This window comes from Tamandua tetradactyla, chromosome 1, assembly GCF_023851605.1.
Source record: "Tamandua tetradactyla isolate mTamTet1 chromosome 1, mTamTet1.pri, whole genome shotgun sequence".
NCBI lineage: Eukaryota > Metazoa > Chordata > Mammalia > Pilosa > Myrmecophagidae > Tamandua > Tamandua tetradactyla.
Window position 1 is genome coordinate 22392500 of NC_135327.1, and position 20166 is coordinate 22412665.

General features: G+C 37.3%; 1 protein-coding gene across 3 annotated transcripts in view; it reads right to left on the minus strand.

Annotated features, from left to right (window-relative positions):
- The window catches only part of CSNK2A1 (casein kinase 2 alpha 1), a 98561-nt gene that overhangs the window by 18643 nt on the left and 59752 nt on the right, over nucleotides 1–20166 (minus strand). For 2 of the 3 annotated variants that reach the window (XM_077112055.1, XM_077112054.1), the window contains 2 exons: nucleotides 17336–17542; nucleotides 15333–15444 (listed from right to left, as the gene is read on the minus strand). The exons of the other annotated variant lie outside the window; for it this stretch is intronic. In XM_077112055.1, the coding sequence (XP_076968170.1) occupies nucleotides 15333–15444; nucleotides 17336–17436 (213 nt within the window). In that variant the 5' untranslated portion in view covers nucleotides 17437–17542. The remainder of the gene's footprint in view (nucleotides 1–15332; nucleotides 15445–17335; nucleotides 17543–20166) is intronic. 3 annotated transcript variants of the gene reach the window in all.

Genomic DNA, 20166 nt, shown 5'->3' on the forward strand with positions numbered 1-20166 from the left:
ACAAAAATAAAATATATTCTTTGCTCCAAGAAGTGCTTAGTAAACTGAGACAGGCAAACAAACATAAAGTTGCAACCCAGTGTGTGCCGAGTTCTAATAGAAGCAATGATATATGAATAAGCATCTTCCCATACAGAGTTTCACAGGGAATATTATAGAGGAAGAGATCTACAATAGGTGAGTTGGAGTTCGCTAAGCTGTCAAAGAAGGAAAAATCAAGGATTTTCCAGGCAGAGAGAGCAGATGAAATGGCTTGTAAAAGGCATGACTGAGTAATAAAGCTAAAGCACCAGGCCAGTATGTTATATATGCATCTATAACACACTAAGATGTTGGGATTCTATTCATTATGTGATGGGGACTATGAAGGCTTTTAGATAGAAGAGAGATACTATCAGATGTTTAGTTTACAAAGCCATCTTGCTACAACCATTTGAATTTTTATGATCTGGTAGAATACTTGGAAGATCTTTCCACCTTCCAGAGAATAACCTATCAATACATTTCCTATTTCAACTAAATCACTATTTTCCAATTGCTGGTCTAAGGCTAAAAGTTACTGGTTTGTAAAATTGTATTCTATAGAATCCTTAAAATCTATAAACTTAAAAAGCTGGTTCATGACAGACCAGGTAGGTGACTAAAACCCTAATCTGTCTTTTAAATGAACAGGAGAGATTAAAAATTTTAAATATAGTTCATGAAGGAAATTCATCTATACTTAGTACAATATATCTATACAATGATAGTAAAATACATAGTAGTTAGGAAAAGACTAAGCTGATAAAAATCTCAAATTACCCTCCATTCAAAACCATTAATGGCTCCCAACTACCTAGAAGAGATCAAGTCACATAAATTTTTTTTAAACATACTGTAAAATATAACTCAACAAATAATTATAGAACAGATCCCAGAGTTTGTCATGGGCTACTATTTCACCATCTCTGATTTCTCCTTCTAGCTGCTCCTCAACGCTGGAGGCTAGATGGAATATTAATCTAGTGATTCAGCAGTCATACTTGATTGTTAAATCCTATTCTCTATGTCATACCTCCTCCTTCTCCCCTGATCCTTCTCCTAATCCATACAGATCTCTGGGCAATACCCGTTCTGACCTTTTTATGTTGAGAAGGGGTGTTGACACTAAAAGATAGGGGATATAATTAACTGAAAATCTTGGAGAGGCTGGTCCCTCTGGGTTTCAGGATTTATCTCACTTAGGAACCCTCCAGCAATTATAGGTTCCAGAAAAGCAAATTTAGTACATGAAACCTTTGTAGAGTCTTGGTTTGAGTCCTAGGTGTTTTCAAGAGTTAAGAGGAGCGATGCTGGTTGGGGCTTAGCAAACCAGGATAATCAGCATTATCTAATAGAAGCTTGCAAGAGTTGCTCCCAGAATAGCTTCTTGACTCCACTTGATCTCCCTTGGCCACTGATGCCTTATTTTATTAGGCATCTTTTAATACCTCTTTTCTTCCCTTGATCAGGAAGGTGTTGCTGATCCCACAGTGCCAGGCCCAGACTCATCTGTGGTGGTTAGATTCAATTGTCAACTTGGCCAGGTGAAGGCACCTAGTTTTGTTGCTGCGGACATGAGCCAATAGTATGTGAACCTCATCTGTTCCTGATTATATCTGCAGTCGGCTAGGAGGTATGCCTGCTGCAATGAATGACGTTTGACTTAATTGGCTGCTGCTTAAATGAGAGAGTGCAACGTAGCACAGCCCAAGCAGCTCAGCATACCTCATCTCAGTATTCGCAGCTCAGTGCAGGCCTTTGGAGACACAGAAAGAAATCACCCCAGGTAAAGCTGCTGGAACCCAGAGGCCTGGACAGAAGGCCAGCAGAGACCATTCTGTGCCTTCCCACGTAAGAAAGAACCTCAGTGGAAAGTTAGCTGCCTTCCCTCTGAAGAACTAACAAAATAAATCCCCTTTTATTAAAAGCCAATCCATCTCTGGTGTGTTGCATTCCAACTTATTAAATTTCCCTGTTTAAAGGCCATTCCGTTTCTGGAATATTGCATTCTGGCAGCTGGCAAACTAAAACATCATCCCTGGGAACCATGTCCCACACTGCCAGGGAGAATTCACCCATGAATGTCATGTCTCATGTAGTGGGGGAGGGCAATGACTCTCCCCACAGAGTTGGGCCTAGAGAGAGACAGGCCACATGTGGACAACAAAGAGGCTTCCTGGAAGCAACTCCCAGGCCTCACCATGGGCAGTCTTAGCTTCTCCACAGAAACAAGTTTCATAAGGGCAAGGCTCAAAATCCAGGGCTTGGCCTATTTTCCTGAGAGTCCTCAATGGTTAAGAGGGTACCCAGAGTTTCCCAGATGGAAAAGTTCAAGAGTCCATATATACATTTATTTTTCTCCTTCAGATCCTCTAGGGACTCCACCAACATATGTCCAAATTCTCAGCCCACCAGTCTGAGATGTGTCCCAATATTACACCAAGCTACAAAGAACTACAAGGCCTCATTCCCACCCTGGACCCCAGGAGTCTGAGTCATTTAAATGAGCTATCCAGACTGGTTGATTTAGATTATGTGTTACAGAAAATTTAGGATCTAGATACAATAAACCTTTCTGCTTTTGGTCCTATATAGTAGATGAACGTCTAGAGTACATACACTATCATTTTTTACCCTATATTCTGATTTACCTTAGACCAAGCCAGATAGGCTTCATTTTTAACTCTGAGGCTGATCACCCCTTCTGTTACTTTAACTGTTATTTTACATAGTTACGCTAACCTTCAGGGCTGCAGCACTCCATCTCTGGGTCCCAGGTGTCACTCAAAAGTTCGAGGGAAATACCAGTTGATACACATATAACTCAGCATCTCAGCATCCAGAAATACATTTACAACTTCAGACTAAGTGTGGCTGCAATTAGGGCTTATAATCTAGGCTCCAAATTTTCTTACAAATATTTTCTGAAAGACATCTTTGCATATTTGTCCTTTTGTTTCTGGCTTATTTTGCACAACACATCGTCCCCAAGGTTTATTCAGTTCATTGCATGCCTCTCAACATCCTTACTTTTTGTAACTACACCATATTCCATCATATAAATGTATTACAGTTTGTTATTGGCCCCCTTCATCTACTGAGCACCAAGCATAAGACAAAATAAACACACCATGTCTTATAAAGTATCCTTAGTTGTACCACCAGCAACACTCAGTTACAGACAATTTTCACAGGTCTTTGTCAGAGTCATAATAGTGGAGTTATGCAATACATCCTTTTTTTTTTTTTAACTTTTTTATTAATTAAAAAAAATTAACAAACAAAACATTTAGAAATCATTCCATTCTACATATATAATCAGTAATTCTTAATATCATCACATAGATGCATATTCATCATTTCTTAGTACATTTGCATCGATTTAGAAAAAGAAATAAAAAGACAACAGAAAAAGAAATAAAATGATAATAGAGAAAAAAAAGACTATACATACCATACATCTTACCCCTCGCTTTCATTTACCACTATTTCAAACTGAATTTCTTTTAACATTTGTTCCCCTTGTTATTTATTTTTATTCCATATGTTCTACTCTTCTGTAGATAAAGTAGCTAAAAGGAGCATCAGACATAAGGTTTTCACATTCACAGAGTCTCATTGTGAAAGCTATATCATTGTTCAATCATCATCAAGAAACAGGGCTACTGGAACACAGCTCTACATTTTCAGGCAATTCCCTCCAGCCTCTCCACTACATCTTGAACAACAAGGTGATATCTACTTAATGTGTAAGAATAACCTCCAGGATAACTTCTCAACTCTGTTTGGAATCTCTCAGCCATTGACACTGTCTCATTTTACTCTTCCCCCTTTTGGTCCAGAAGGTTCTCTCAGTCTCTTGATGTTAATTCTCAGCTTATTCTAGGGTTTTTCTCAGTCCTTTGATGCTGAGTCTCAGCTCATTCCAGGATCTCTGTCCCACGTTGCCAGGAATGTCCACACCCCTGGGAGTCATATCCCACGCAGAGAGGGGAAGGGTGGTGAAACTGCTCATCATATTGGCTGGAGAGAGAGGCCACATCTGAGAAACGAAGGAGGCTCTCTTGGGGGTGACTCTGAGGCCTAAATTTTAAGTAGACTTGACCTATCTTTTCTGGGGTTAAGTTTCAAGTGAACAAACCCCAGGACTGGGGCTCAGCCTATAGCTTTGGTTGTCCGCAATGCTTGTGAGAATATCAAGAATTCAACTTGGGGAAGTTGAATTTCTCCCCACTCTCACCATTCCCCGAAGAGGGCCTGCAAATACTTTTCCAGTCACTGATCAAATCATTCTGGGATTCATCGGGGGATCACTCTGGATAAACCAACAAAATCTCATGTGCTACCTGAGATTCCAAGTACTTATGACATTCAATCAAACTATCTACATGAGTTATATTAGGAAATGCTCTAGTCAAAATCTAAATTTTGTAACAAATAAACATTTTTTGCTTTAGTCTTACACATAATGTGACATTTTGAAGTATTATCTATATTCAGCACCCTGTAATAATGACAATCCTTTGTTCTTCCTCATGCAAAAACATTTTTAAAATTTGTACATTGTACATTTCACTATTATTATACACTCGAGGCATTCCTAGATTATACCATCTAGATCTTTAACATCTATCTTTCTTTCTGATTTCATTTATGTCCCAAGCCCTCCTTCCTCTATCATTCTCACATGCAGCTTCATTCAGTGTTTTAACATAATTACATTACAGTTAGGTAGTATGGTGCTGTCCATTTCTGAGTTTTTGTATCCAGTCCTGTTGCACAGTCCGTATCCCTTCAGCTCCAATTACCCACTATCTTACCCTATTTCTATCTCCTGATGGTCTCTGTTACCAATGACATATTCCAAGTTTATTCACTAATGTCGGTTCATATCAGTGAGACCATACAGTATTTGTCCTTTAGTTTTTGGCTAGTCTCACTCAGCATAATGTTCTCAAGGTCCATCCATGTTGTTACATACTTCATAAATTTATTCTGTCTTAGAGCTGCATAATATTCCATTGCATGTATATACCACAGTTTGTTTACCCACTCATCTGTTGATGGACATCTTGGCTGTTTCCATTTCCTTGCAATTGTAAATAATGTTGCTATAAACATTGGTGTGCAAATGTCCGTTTGTGTCTTTGCCCTTAAGTCCTTTGAGTAGATACCTAGCAATGGTATTGCTGGGTCATATGGCAATTCTATATTCAGCTTTTTGAGGAACTGCCAAACTGCCTTCCACAGTGGTTGCACCATTTGACATTCCCATCAATAGTGGATAAGTGTGCCTCTTTCTCCACATCCTCTCCAGCACTTGTCATTTTCTGTTTTGTTGATAATGGCCATTCTGGTGGGTGTGAGATGATATCTCATTGTGGTTTTGATTTGCATTTCTGTGATGGCCAGGGACATTGAGCATCTCTTCATGTGCCTTTTGGCCATTTGTATTTCCTCTTCTGGTAGGTGTCTGTTCAAGTCTTTTCCCCATTTTGTAATTGGGTTGGCTGTCTTTTTGTTGTTGAGTTGGACAATCTCTTTATAAATTCTGGATACCAGACCTTTATCTGATATGTTGTTTCCAAATATTGTCTCCCATTGTGTAGGCTGTTTTTCTACTTTCTTGATGAAGTTCTTTGATGCACAAAAGTGTTTAATTTTGAGGAGCTCCCATTTATTTATTTCCTTCTTCAGTGCTCTTGCTTTAAGTGTAAGGTCCATAAAACCGCCTCCAATTGTAAATTTCATAAGATATCTCCCTACATTTTCCTGTAACTGTTTCATGGTCTTAGACCTAATGTTTAGATCTTTGATCCATTTTGAGTTAACTTTTGTATAGGGTGTGAGATACGGGTCTTCTTTCATTCTTTTGCATATGGATATCCAGTTCTCTAAGCACCATTTATTGAAGAGACTGTTCTGTCCCAGGTGAGTTGGCTTGACTGCCTTATCAAAGATCAAATGTCCATAGATGAGAGGGTCTATATCTGAGCACTCTATTCGATTCCACTGGTCAATATATCTATCTTTATGCCAATACCATGCTGTTCTGATCACTGTGGCTTCATAATATGCCTCAAAGTCAGGCAGCGTGAGACCTCCAGCTTCGTTTTTTTTTCCTCAAGATGCTTTTAGCAATTTGGGGCACCCTGCCCTTCCAGATAAATTTGCTTATTGGTTTTTCTATTTCTGAAAAGTAAGTTGTTGGGATTTTGATTGGTATTGTGTTGAATCTGTAAATCAATTTAGGTAGAATTGACATCTTAACTATATTTAGTCTTCCAATCCATGAACATGGTATGCCCTTCCATCTATTTAGGTGTTTCTGTGATTTCTTTTAACACTGTCTTGTAGTTTTCTTTGTATAGGTCTTTTGTCTCTTCAGTTAAATTTATTCCTAAGTATTTTATTCTTTTAGTTTCAACTGTAAATGGAATTCGTTTCTTGATTTCCCCCTCAGCTTGTTCATTGCTAGTGTATAGAAACACTACAGATTTTTGAATGTTGATCTTGTAACCCGCCACTTTGCTGTACTCATTTATTAGCTCTAGCAGTTTTGCTGTGGATTTTTCAGGGTTTTCGACGTATAGTATCATATCATCTGCAAACAGTGATAGTTTTACTTCTTCCTTTCCAATTTTGATGCCTTGTATTTCTTTTTCTTGTCTAACTGCTCTGGCTAGAACTTCCAACACGATGTTGAATAACAGTGGTGATAGTGGACATCCTTGTCTTGTTCCTGATCTTAGGGGAAAAGTTTTCAACTTTTCCCCATTGAGGATGATATTAGCTGTGGGTTTTTCATATATTCCTTTTATCATTTTAAGGAAGTTCCCTTGTATTCCTATCCTTTGAAGTGTTTTCAACAGGAAAGGATGCTGAATCTTGTCAAATGCCTTCTCTGCATCGAGATGATCATGTGATTTTTCTGCTTTGATTTGTTGATATGGTGTATTACATTAATTGATTTTCTTATGTTGAACCATCCTTGCATACCTGGGATGAATCCTACTTGGTCATGATGTATATATTTCTGCTCTAATCTTTGTTATTTCTTTCCTTTTGCTTGCTTTGGGGTTAGTTTGCTGTTCTTTCTCCAGTTCTTCCAAGTGGACAGTTAATTTCTGAATTTTTGCCCTTTCTTCTTTTTTGATATAGGCATTTAGGGCAATAAATTTCCCTCTTAGCACTGCCTTTGCTGCGTCCCATAGGTTTTGATATGTTGTGTTTTCATTTTCATTCGCCTCGAGGTATTTACTAATTTCTCTTGTAATTTCTTCCTTGACCCACTGGTTGTTTAAGAGTGTGTTGTTAAGGCTCCACGTATTTGTGAATTTTCTGGCACTCTGCCTATTATTGATTTCCAACTTCATTCCTTTATGATCCGAGAAAGTGTTGTGTATGATTTCATTCTTTTTAAATTTGTTGAGACTTGCTTTGTGACACAGCATATGGTCTATCTTTGAGAATGATCCATAAGCACTTGAGAAAAAGGTGTATCCTACTGTTGTGGGGTGTAATGTCCTATAAATGTCTGTTAAGTCTGGCTCATTTATTATAATATTCAAATTCTCTGCATCTTTATTGATCTTCTGTCTAGATGTTCTGCCCATTGATGAGAGTGGGGAATTGAAGTCTCCAACTATTATGGTAGATGTGTCTATTTCCCTTTTCAGTGTTTGCAATGTATTCCTCACGTATTTTGGGGCATTCTGGTTTGGTGCATAAATATTTATGATTGTTATGTCTTCTTGTTTAATTGTTCCTTTTATTAGTAGATAGTGTCCTTCTTTGTCTCTTTTAATTGTTTTACATTTGAAGTCTAATTTGTTGGATATTAGTAGAGCTACTCCTGCTCTTTTCTGGTTGTTATTCGCATGCAATATCTTTTCCCAACCTTTCACTTTCAACCTATATTTATCTTTGGGTCTAAGATGTGTTTCCTGTAGACAGCATATAGAAGGATCCTGTTTTTTAATCCATTCTGCCAGTCTATGTCTTTTGATTGGGGAATTCAGTCCATTAACATTTAGAGTTATTACTGTTTGGATAATATTTTCCTCTACCATTTTGCCTTTTGTATTATATATATCATATCTGACTTTCCTTCTTTCTACACTGTTCTCCACACCTCTCTCTTCTGTCTTTTCGTATCTGACTCTAGTGCTCCCTTTAGTATTTCTTGCAGAGCTGGTCTCTTGGTCACAAATTCTCAGTGACTTTTTGTCTGAAAATGTTTTAATTTCTCCCTCATTTTTGAAGGACAATTTTGCTGGATATAGGAGTCTTGGTTGGCAGTTTTTCTGTTTTAGTAATTTAAATATATCATCCCACTGTCTGCTTGCCTCCATGGTTTCTGCTGAGAAATCTACACATAGTCTTATTGGGTTTCCCTTGTATGTGATGGATTGTTTTTCTCTTGCTGCTTTCAAGATCCTCTCTTTCTCTTTGACCTCTGACATTCTAACTAGTAAGTGTCTTGTAGAACGTCTACTTGGATCTATTCTCTTTGGGGTGTGCTGCACTTCTTGGATCTGTAATTTTAGGTCTTTCATAAGAGTTGGGAAATTTTCAGTGATAATTTCTTCCATTAGTTTTTCTCCTCCTTTTCCCTTCTCTTCTCCTTCTGGGACACCCACAACATGTATATTTATGCGCTTCATATTGTCATTCAATTCCCTGAGCCCCTGCTCATATTTTTCCATTCTTTTCCCTATAGTTTCTGTTTCTTTTTGGATTTCAGATGTTCCATCCTCCAGTTCACTAATTCTAACCTCTGTCTCTTGAAATCTACCATTGTAGGTTTCCATTGTTTTTTTCATCTCTTCTACTGTATCTTTCATTCCCATAAGTTCTGTGATTTGTTTTTCAGACTTTCCATTTCTTCTTTTTGTTCATTCCTTGCCTTCTTCATGTCCTCCCTCAATTCACTGATTTGGTTTTTGAAGAGGTTTTCCATTTCTGTTCGTATATTCAGAATTAGTTGTCTCAGCTCCTGTATCTCATTTGAACTATTGGTTTGTTCCTTTGACTGGGACATATCTTCAATTTTCCTGGTGTGATCTATTTTTTGCTGGCGTCTGGACATTTAATTACCTCAATTAGTTTATTCTGGAGATTGCTTTCACTTATCTTACCTAGGGTTTTCTTGCTCGATGAGTTTGTTGTCTATCTGTTCATTGACCTTCAGTTCAGCTTTTTCTGGGCCTCTAGTTTAAGTTTTGTTTAACAGAGGGTAATTTTTCAGTTCTTGTTTTCTTGTTTCTTGTCCTGCTTGTAAGGTGCCTTTTCCCTCCCCCCCTTAGGAGGGTCTACATAGGTATTACAGACTCCAGCTGGGTTTTCCCGGACTAAGCTGGCCTCCTTTCGGGGGGAAGGAATCACCTGCATCAGTTTTCCCTGAGTGTGAGACCCAGCAAGTTGAAAGACTTTCCTGTGAAGTCTTTGGGCTCTGTTTTTCTTATCCTGCCCAGTATATGGCACTTGTCTGTCTGCGGGTCCCACCAGCAAAAGATGTTGTGGCTCCTTTAACTTTGGAAGGCTCTCCCTGCTGGGGGCGTGGTGGAGACAGAAGAAAGGTTGTAGGCTGGTTTTAATGGCTTCAAATTGCAAAGCCCTGGGGTCTGAATTCCTTGAGAGAGGGATTCCACCTGAGTTGCGTTTCAACCCTCCCGTGGGGAAGGTTCAGGCGGGAGACAGCCCTGAAAGCAGCCTGTTTCTGCGTATACTTGGGGCAGTTGCAGCCTGTGTAATCCCACCGCTGAATCCAGAGGCAGCCAAGCCTCCGCAGATACAGCCACAGAAGGCTCCGTTTCGTCCCCTTTCCTCTTTTTCAGTTAGCCCAATAGGCGACCTCCGCCTTGACCAGTTTCGGCTGCGTTGGGGACCTATTTTTAGTAGTCAGAATTTGTTTATTAATGCCATTATTGGTGTTTGGTTGGACTCAGTTTCTGCTACTGTTAGAGACTCTTTCGTTTTCCTCCGGGAAGCCACCTGTGGGGGAGGGGCGCCGGGCGCTGTGGCTTGGGAAACTCACTGTTCCGGAGACTCGCAGCCGGTCCAGCTGGTCCAGACTGGGGTACACTGTGTGTCTGGTCACTGTCGTGGCTCCGGGAGCTGTTCTGTACTGTTTTTGGTTATTTAGTAGTTGGTCTGGAGTATGAACTAAAATGCACGCACATTAGTAAGCGGCCATGTTGGCCCCCCTCCAGTATATCCTTTTGTCTGACTTATTTCACTCAGCACTATGGCCTCAATGTTCCACATTGTCACATGCTTCAGAACCTCATTTCATCTTACTGTTGCATAAAATTGTATGCACAGACCACATTTTGTTTACCCACTTATCTGTTAATAAGGATTTGGATTGTTTTCATCTTTTGGTAACTGTGAAATGAATGAATAATGAACATCAGTGTGCAAATGTCTGTTCGGTCACTGCTTTCAGTTCTTCTGGGTATATAGTAAGTACTGGTATTGCTGGATCATAGGGCAACTCAATACTCAGTTTTCTGAGGAATCGCCAAACTGTCTTCCACAGAGGTTGCACCATCTAACATTCCCACCAACAGTAAGTTGTGTTCCAATTTCTCCACATTCTCTCCAACATCTGTAGTTTTTTGGTTGTTTAAATAGCAGCCTTTCTTAAAGGTGTGAGGTGATATCTCATTGTCATCTTGATTTACATTTCCCTTATGACAAATGAAAATGAGCATCTCTTCAAGTGTTTTAGCCATTTGTATTTGCTTTTCAGGGAAGTGTCTATTCATATTCTTTGCCCATTTTATAATTGGGTTGTTTGTTCTTTAGTTGTTGAGCTATATACTTTCTTTAATGTACACAGGATATCAAGCCTGTATCTGATATGTGGTTTCCAAATACTTTCTTCCATTGAGTTGGCTGCCTCTTTGACTTTTTGACAAAGTCCTTTATGGCACAGAAGCTCTTGATCTTAAGGCATTCCCATTTGTCTAGTTTTTCTTTTGCTGCTTATGCTTTAAGTGTAAAGTTTAAGAAGCTACCTTCTATTACTAGATCTTGAAGATGTTTTCTTGTATTTTCTTCTAGAAGTTTTATGGTACTGGCTCTTACATTTAGGTCTTAAGTGCAATGTGAATTAATTTTTGTCTAGAGTGTAAGACAGGAACCCTCTTTCATTCTTTTGGCTATTAATATTCAATTCTCCCATGCCCATTTATTGAAAAGACTATTCTGTCCCAGTTCAGTGGATTTGGGGGCCTTACTGAAGATCAGTTATCCATAGATTTGGTAGTCTATCTTTGCACTCTTGATTATATTCTACTGGTCAATACTGCTCTGTGCCAGCATCATGCTTTTCCAACCACTATGGCTTTATAAAGTCATATAATTCTTAAGGCTGCATGGAAATGAGTACATTATCTTTTGCAGGCCTTCAACTTAATCTCTCTTTCCAAGAATAGCTCCTGTGTATGATCAGATAGCATATTCCACATAAATATTTTTCACACTTATTTATTTTCCCTGGCACATCCTAGAACATGCTTCCCCAACTCCTTCCTATACCTATCCAAAGTCCTCCTTTCATTCAGGGCCTGAAAACAGCTCCAGGGAACATTTCTTAACTACTGCCCTCTTCTGAATTTTACCAGACAAATTATCTGTGTCTTTCATGTGGCTCTAACAGATCACCTCATTCTATCATGTACCTTCCCCACAATTACACAACATCTGTCTCCAAAGTATATTTCTATATACACTTTTGTACTTGGCCTTCAAAACAACTTTGAGAAATGTAGGTAAAGCCAAATTATTTCATTTTCACAGACGAACAAATATGTCCTAGGTTAAAAGGACTAGCATGGCCAATTACTTTGGAATTTGGATTAGAATTCAAGTCTTCTAATTTCTAGCATAGTTCTCTTTCTCCATGTGATAAGTAGGACAGATATAAATAGTTACACTCTTTTGTTCCCAAATGGTGCACCGAGGTATCCCAGAAAACTCGCAAAGAAACTGTGGGATAATTCAAATTTTTGAGGAAAACACACCAATATGTGATATCTATTTGATACGGAATGAACTACTAGCCTGAGGTAGTACACAGTTACAATATGAGATTACGACACATTCTGATGATACTATATCTTTGTAAAGCCATATTTTAATTGGTTACTGTGATAAAAACCAAGTACTGTATAAAAATCAATGTGGAACAAGAATAAGGTGACAATGGCCAATCTGATTTCAACATTTGAGAAGCCATGCAGTGTCTAACAGGTGTATATACCCCATTAGTAACTAATTGTAGTTACGAACAAAATAAAATCATTATTTTTTCCTTCAATTTATGTGTGTAACTTTATCAATGGCTACCAACTTATTAAACCCCAATACTTATTTAGTAATTTGGACTTAACTACTTAATATGCAGTACTATTAGGTATTTCTTATGGTTTGGAGTACCCTGAAAAAATTACTGAGACATTAGGGATGCTGTAAATTGACAAAGTTTGGGAATCTCTGTTTTTAGTATCAAATATGGAAAAGTTCCTGTGGCAAAGAACTACATGCTAATTTCCTGGTATATGATTGTGCATAGTTCAATTATAATTAAATTACAAGAGGTATATTGGTAGCCCACTGGCAAATCTTGCCCATACAGCATTTTTTAAAACTCTTGAGTGGACACTTAAAAATAGCGAGAATTCATATACAAATATTAATTTCTGGCTTCTCTTCGCAAAAAATAGAGTATTGAGCAACACTGGACCTGCATTATCACAGAGCAATAATCAGCTGGAGCTGAGATCAGCTACCTCCTCTGGAAGAGGCATGTAATTTCCAGTTTACCACAGTTCCTACAACTCAAAAGCACAGGCATTTGCACTAGATGAGTTCATGTTGTCTACCTATCCCTTCATTTAAGGCTGAGTTTATGACTCCTCATCCTTACACAATAGAGGTAATAATGTATTTACTGAAAACAAAAGCATGTAATACAACTACAAATATAGAAAATTAGTATTAGGCAAGAACTAAGAGAGAGGAGACCTAACCTTTATCCCCTCCTATGTCTAGCTACATGGCTTGGGTCAACTCACTTCTCTTGTGTCAGTTTCCTGATCTGACAAATGAAAATATCTGTTGTATCTATCTCAGCAGACACAATAAAAATATTAAAGCACTTCAAAAACATTTAAAGTGATATTTTAAAAAGGCATCACCGTGGCTGCTGAATATGTACAGAATGTTTAACTAGGATAGAGGTGACAGTAGCACATTATTGTGAGAATAATTTTTTTTCAAATGCAGTTTTTTCTTTTTTTATGAAACATATCCACATAAAAACACAAACATTCTTACCATATGATGATTCCACTCTTGTCATATAATCAATAACTCACAATATCATCACATAGTTGTAAATGTTATCATCATGATCATTTCTTAGAACATTTACATCAATTCAGAAAAAGAAATAAAAAGAAAACAGAAAAAAATTCATACATACCACACCCCTTACCCCTGTTTCACTGATCACTAGTATTTCATTCTACTCAATTTATTTTAACATTTATTCCCCCTATTATTTATTTTTAGTCCATATGTTTTACTCATCTGTCCATAAGGTAAATGAAGGAAGCATCAGACACAAGGGTTTCACAATCACACAGTCACATTGTGAAAGCTGTATCATTATACAATCATCTTCAAGAAAGACGTCTACTGGAACACAGCTCTACATTTCCAGGCAGTTCTCTCCAGCCTCTCCATTACATCTTGACTAAAAAGGTGATATCTATTTAATGCATAAGAATAACCTCCAGGATAACCTCCCGACTCTGTTTGGAATCTCTCAGCCATTGACACTTTGCTTTGTCTCATTTCTCTCTTCCCCCTTTTGGTCAAGAAGCTTTTCTCAACTCCTTGATGCTGAGTCCTAGCTCATTCTAGGACTTCTGTCCCACGTTGCCAGGAAGGTTTACACCTCTGGGAGTTATGTCCCACATGGAGACGGGGAGGGCAGTGAGTTTGCTTGCTATGTTGGCTGAGAGGGAGAGGCCACATCTGAGCAACAGAAGAGGTTCTCTTGGGAGTGACTCTTAGGCCTAATTTTAAGTAGGCTTAGTCTATCCTTGCAGGATTAAGTTTCATATGAACAAATCCCAAGATTGGGGGCTCAGCCCACTGCTTTGGTTGTCCCCACTGCTTGTGAGAATATCAATAATTCTTCACTTAGGGAAGTTGAATTTTTCCCCCTATCTCACCATTCCCTCAAGGGGACTTTGCAAATACTTTTTTTTATTCACTGTTCAAATTACTCTGGGATTTATCAGGGCACCACTCTGGACAAACCTATAAAATCTCACGCCCTACTCAAGGTTCCATGTACTGTGGTGTTCAGTTAAGCTGTTCAAATAAGTTATATTAGGAAATGCACTAGTCAAAATACAAGTTTTGTATGAAATAAACATTTTTTGCTTTAGTCTCACACGTAAGTTAAAGTTTTAAAATATTAATTACCATCTATTTTCAGCACCCTGCAGTAATGACATTCCTTTGTTCTTCCTCATGCAAAAACAGTTTCAAATTTGTACATTTAGTCACTATCATAATACACTCTAGGCATTCCTAGATTATACCATCTCAGTCTTTGTTGTCTATCTTTCCTTCTGATTTCACTTGTGCCCCCAGGCCTCCTCCCTCTATTTTTCTGTGAGAATAATTTTAACAGTACTAAATGGTGTGTGAAGGTGTTAAAAAGGAGAAGTTTAGAGTCATGTATGTCACCAGAAGGAAAGCTGGAGGTTTAAACATGGGAATGTATAACATAGCAAATCTTGTGGTAGACAACAACTGTGATTAACTTTACAAATATAAAAAAGTTCTTTCATGAACTGGAACAAATGTATGACACTATTACAAGGAGTTAATAGAGGGGTATATGAGAAAAAAATGCACCAATTTCAAACTATGGTCTACAGTTAACAGCAATATTTTAATATTCTTTCATCAACAGTAACAAGTGTACCACGCCAATACTATGAGTCAATAACGGCAGGGGGAAGAGGGACTATGGGTATGGGAGGATTTGGGTTTTCTTTTTTCTTTTTATTTCTTTTCTGGAGTAATGAAAATGTTCTAAAATTGATCATGGAATGTATGCACAATTTGTGGCAATATTGTGAGCCACTGATTGTATACTTCAGATGGTCTGTATGGTGTGTGAACATTTCTCAGTAAAATTGCATAAAAAGGGGCATCAATATTAATTTTTAGTCTATATTCTAAATACCTCTGAAATCATAACTTCTTCTTTCACTCACCTTGAGAATTTTAACTACGACTTTTTCATTATTTGTGATGTTGATGGCTTCAAATACTTCACTGTATTTACCCCGGCCTAATTTTCGAACCAGTTGGTAGTCATCTTGATTTCTGTGACCAAAATATGTCAAGGTTACAATTATTTTAAAAATTCAAATTACCAAGCACCAATCCAACTAAGACAACTCACTGGTAAGGGTAAAAGAAGTAGTTATTTCAAATAATTCTCAAATCGGCTTCATCATATTTGTTTTTGTTTTTAAATTGCGCCAATTAAAAATATGTGTGCTCCAAATCCTAGAATTGGAAAAATTTAAGCCTTTCAATTAGTCTTTGAAATTGTTTACATCTATCTTTATTGGCATACCACACAGAACTAGCTTGCATTAGCGTTTGCTATGTATGTCTTCAAGAGATAGTTTTCTTCTGAAGAATTTAAGAGCACCAACGCATTTTTATATACTTCTGTCCACTGGTGCCTGGCCCACTGCTGGCACTTAGCAGGAACTCAAAACATATTGTAAGACTATTTCAATTCAACCAAACTCTGGGAGTTGATTTTTAATGGGACTCTTTGTAGATAAATGGTTTTCAAACATATAGTCTTGACCTCCTATTTGCCCTCCAGGGAAAGCTCTGACAAAGTCCATGTAATGGAGTTTATAAACCACATTATAGATCGTGAATCAGTTACAGGTTCCTTCCTCTACTTTCTCCTACCCCTGCTTCCAACTGAGAAGGATTTTGCTCTAAACAAGGTCCCTATAATAAGGCCTACTTCTGCTGGTGACATTAAGAATACAGTATATAACAAATCAGCCATTGGTTTTTCTAAAGCAGCTAGAAGGAAAGCTACTGAACAGAGAAGGAAAAAGGTACTAAGAACTAATGGGTAATATAACAACGATGGCAGATCTAGGGGAAGGAAGTTCTTAGTCCTAGGTAAGTTCAGTTCTCCTGTGGGTGGGCATACAAAACGAATGCAAGCAAGTCCATAACTCAAAGGACCATTGAGTCCCACATAAGCAGAACTAAGTGGAAAACACCCAATTTTAAGGCAGTGGTTGAAATTTCTGCAGTAGGAAATACAGGTATTAACTAGGGTCCAAAGTCTATGATATAAGAGAGGAATCGTTAAATTATCAACAGTAATGACACTTATTGGCATTGTTTCAGTGGTTCTTGGTGGTATCTTTAGAGCACACAGTGCTTCCTTATGAAGAGGCAATGTACTTATGTCTAAGAATCTTGGTGTAATCAGGATAAAAAATACAACCCATGACAATTCATTGAGACAAACTGTCTTCAAGCACTTATAGGCTGTACAAATCACATAGGGACAGGTAAAAAATGTAGTGTGGGAATAGCAGCTTTTATGAATTTTTAAACTGTGTTCTTTTGCATTCAAATGTCAAAATGCTTTTAACACAAAAAAGTATTATCTGATCAATTAAATACATACCACAAAGGGACAGGAAATTCAACATGCAAATGAGACCACACAGAGAATGAGGAAGGTAAACATAGCTGTTTTCAGGCAGACTATAACTATTTAAGATAGAATTTGGGTTGAATTCTAAGTTACTCATGCCTAGTCTTGAGATAAGGGCAAATGTTTAAGGTCATAGTTTTGCTTATCACAAAGAGGACACCTTTCTGAAGAACTATTTCATCCTTCACTTATTATCATGGGACAAAATTTTCTGACCTCAAAAATACTTTCAAGTAACAGTTTGGTGTTTTTGGAGTCTTTCAAGTTTTCAATTCTCACCTAACTAAAACGCCCTTAGCTTAAAAGTAAGATGAAAACTTTTTGTTACCAGCTTTGAACACAGAATATATAAATCAGAAACAAACCTTGCAGCTCAAAAGAAAACACCAATTGGACTTCAATTTTGAGGTTTTAGGTTTATAGAGAGGGAGATTTCTAACATGAATTACTCAATAATCCACAAGCGTCAGCACTTTGGGTGAGTGTAATGAAGTAAATGGAAACAATTACCCCCATTCCACCACATGTGATTCGTAATCCCAGTACTCCCGGGGTCTGTGCGTATTAACATCTGTGTAAACTCTGGCCCTGCTTGGCACGGGTCCCGACATGTCAGACAGGTTGGCGGACAAAGCTGAACTTGATGTTTGGAGATCTGGCAGTCACTGAGTTCAGAGGCAGTTGGGGCAAGACCTTGTTTCAGACCTGTTTCTTCAACTGCAGAAATAAAATGCACAAAGGCCACGGAATTATTTTTAAAAACTATTTGAGAAGAAAAAAATACCTTACAAACAGTGACGGTCTCAAATATACCTCTAGCTCTCCCATCTGTTAACCAATGAACAGATCTCAACTATGTCAACCACAGCATTTCCTATAACACGTAAAGAAAATCTCAAGAAATAACTTATACTACTTAAAATTCAATAAAAGGAAACAGTACTTTCCTTTCAGTAACTTTCTTCAGCTTAAATAGTGGTGCTAAAAAGGTTCTAGAATGGTGGCAAAGCTGAGAACCCAAACTGTCAGTCTGACTCTAATCTTTGATGAAATGAGGAAGGGAATAAAAATCTATTCTCATACTTTGAAATTCACTGCCATTTTATATTGATCCAATTCATTTAGGGAACCTTATGTAATAATCAGTAGAGCCTTCATCACCATTTGAAAGTGATGAAACGTCAACGTTGTTTAAAAGACTAAGCTGTGCTATTTCATTAAACTTAGAAATAACAATTAGTAATTCTCTTTTGATTTAGTTAATGCAGGAGAATGCTTAACAAAAACTAGTAGAAGACAGTAATATATATTAGCTGAGATAATGCAAACACTGACTTTGGGGAAAATAGGTAAAATTTTAGAAAAAGGTTTTCTGTCAAATCTCAATAAACCAAATGTCCTTTTTAATGTCTTCCCTCACCATTTCAATCAAGTAATCTTTGTTCTCTAAAATTCCTATAGCATTTGTTAATTCTCTTTACTTTGCATTTAACTAAAAATGTAGTTTACTGTAGTCTTCAAAAATGTCAATGTCATAAAAGACAAAGATAGGCTGAAGAGCCATACTAACTAAATGGAAAATTCTAGATTGCATCCAGTGTTGGAGGGGAGAAATACTATAAAAGATAATGCTATTATGTCAACTGACAAAACTGGAATATAGACGGCAGCTTAGATAAAAGGATTTTATTGATATAAATTTTTGAAGTTGGTTCATAACCATGGTAATGGTACTGAAGAGAATACATCTGTTCTTAAGAAATCTCCCTGAATTAGGAGTAAAAGGCCTTGATGTAGAACTTATCCTTGAATGGTTCAGGAAAAACATGGGCCTCACCCCACACATACATACATATACAGAGTCCACATGAGAACATATGTACAAATAATAAAGCAAAGGAGTTTAAATATTATGATAAGTAAATCTGGGAAAAGGGGATAAAGATGTTCATGGAACTATTTGACTTTTACAGATTTTGTAAATTTGAAAGTATTTCCAAATAAGTTTAAAACAATGGGTATACGAAAACTGGAAACCCAGAAAAAGGGAGATTTTACCAACAATCACAGTTAGTTAACAGGGGAGCAGGGATCAAAAACCAAGTTCTGATTCCTGTATCAATGATCTTTTTAACCATGTAATCACACATTGGACAACAGCTAACGTTTACAAGCATTCACTTATTGTTCTATGTTCTAAGTGCTATATGGACTATTTCATTTAATCTTCACCACACAAGAAAATAGTGAGGAAGTTACCACTGTCCCCATTTTACAGATAAGGAAATTGAGGGAAAGAACGGTTAAGTAACTTGCCAAAGGACATACAGCTGATGGAGGAGCCTAGATTCAAATCCAGTTAGTTTGGCTTCAAACTATAAAATACGGAATAGTATCTGTGGTGAGGATTCAATGAGTTAATATACATTTATTATTATTTATTATTCTGAACACTACATTGTGTTCAGAACTGTGCCTATTTGAGAACTCTAAAGAGACTAGCTTGTGATAAATTGTCTTTCAAAGGCTGTATTTAAGATGGAGTTTAGCTATCATGTCTAAAGAGGGTAAGCCAGAAGGGATGTTCAGTAATTATGATTAAGTCATAATTTCAGTTGATTTAAAGCTTTCCGAGGAAAAGCAAGACTGGGATGGAGGTTAATGTTGTACTCTGGAAGTATGACAAATACAAATCAGTGATGCTTGTGCTCCCACCCCTACTGCTGTTATATGAGATCAAAAGATCTCCCATCCATAAAATTCCTATAACTTACCTCTGTTCAACTCAAACCCTCTGAGGTCCCATGAATGTATAATCTCAATGGCCAGAAAAAACAAAGTTGTTAAAGTATTTATTAAAATGTAAACTAAAACAGTGTTTAAAATTATTTCCAAGACTTTACTTTCTTGGATTTACAAAATCTGAGTGATCAATCTAATTTATCTTAATCTAATACTGGTTAAAAGTATAAACACACACACAAAACAAATAAAAATCAGATAGCTTTTCTTGTCATTTTTCTTCTTCCCAAAGAAACAAGGTCATTTGACTTTTTAGTGCTTACTATGCTTACATTTTCAGCAGCAATACACTCGATGGTAAATAAAAGTGAGTGTATGTGTGTGAAATACAACAGTACAGGCAACAGCATCAAACAAGCAGAAATACAGAAACAATGCCCCAGGAATTTATGACTTTTAATGGCACTAAACTTTAAAAGTCCCAGATTCTTCTTTGAGAAAAACATTTTCCTCTTTGGTCTCTACATTCTCTTACAGGCACTTTACTCTTCTAGTTGATATTTTAAACCTAACCTGTAAGACACCTTTTACTCATGAAT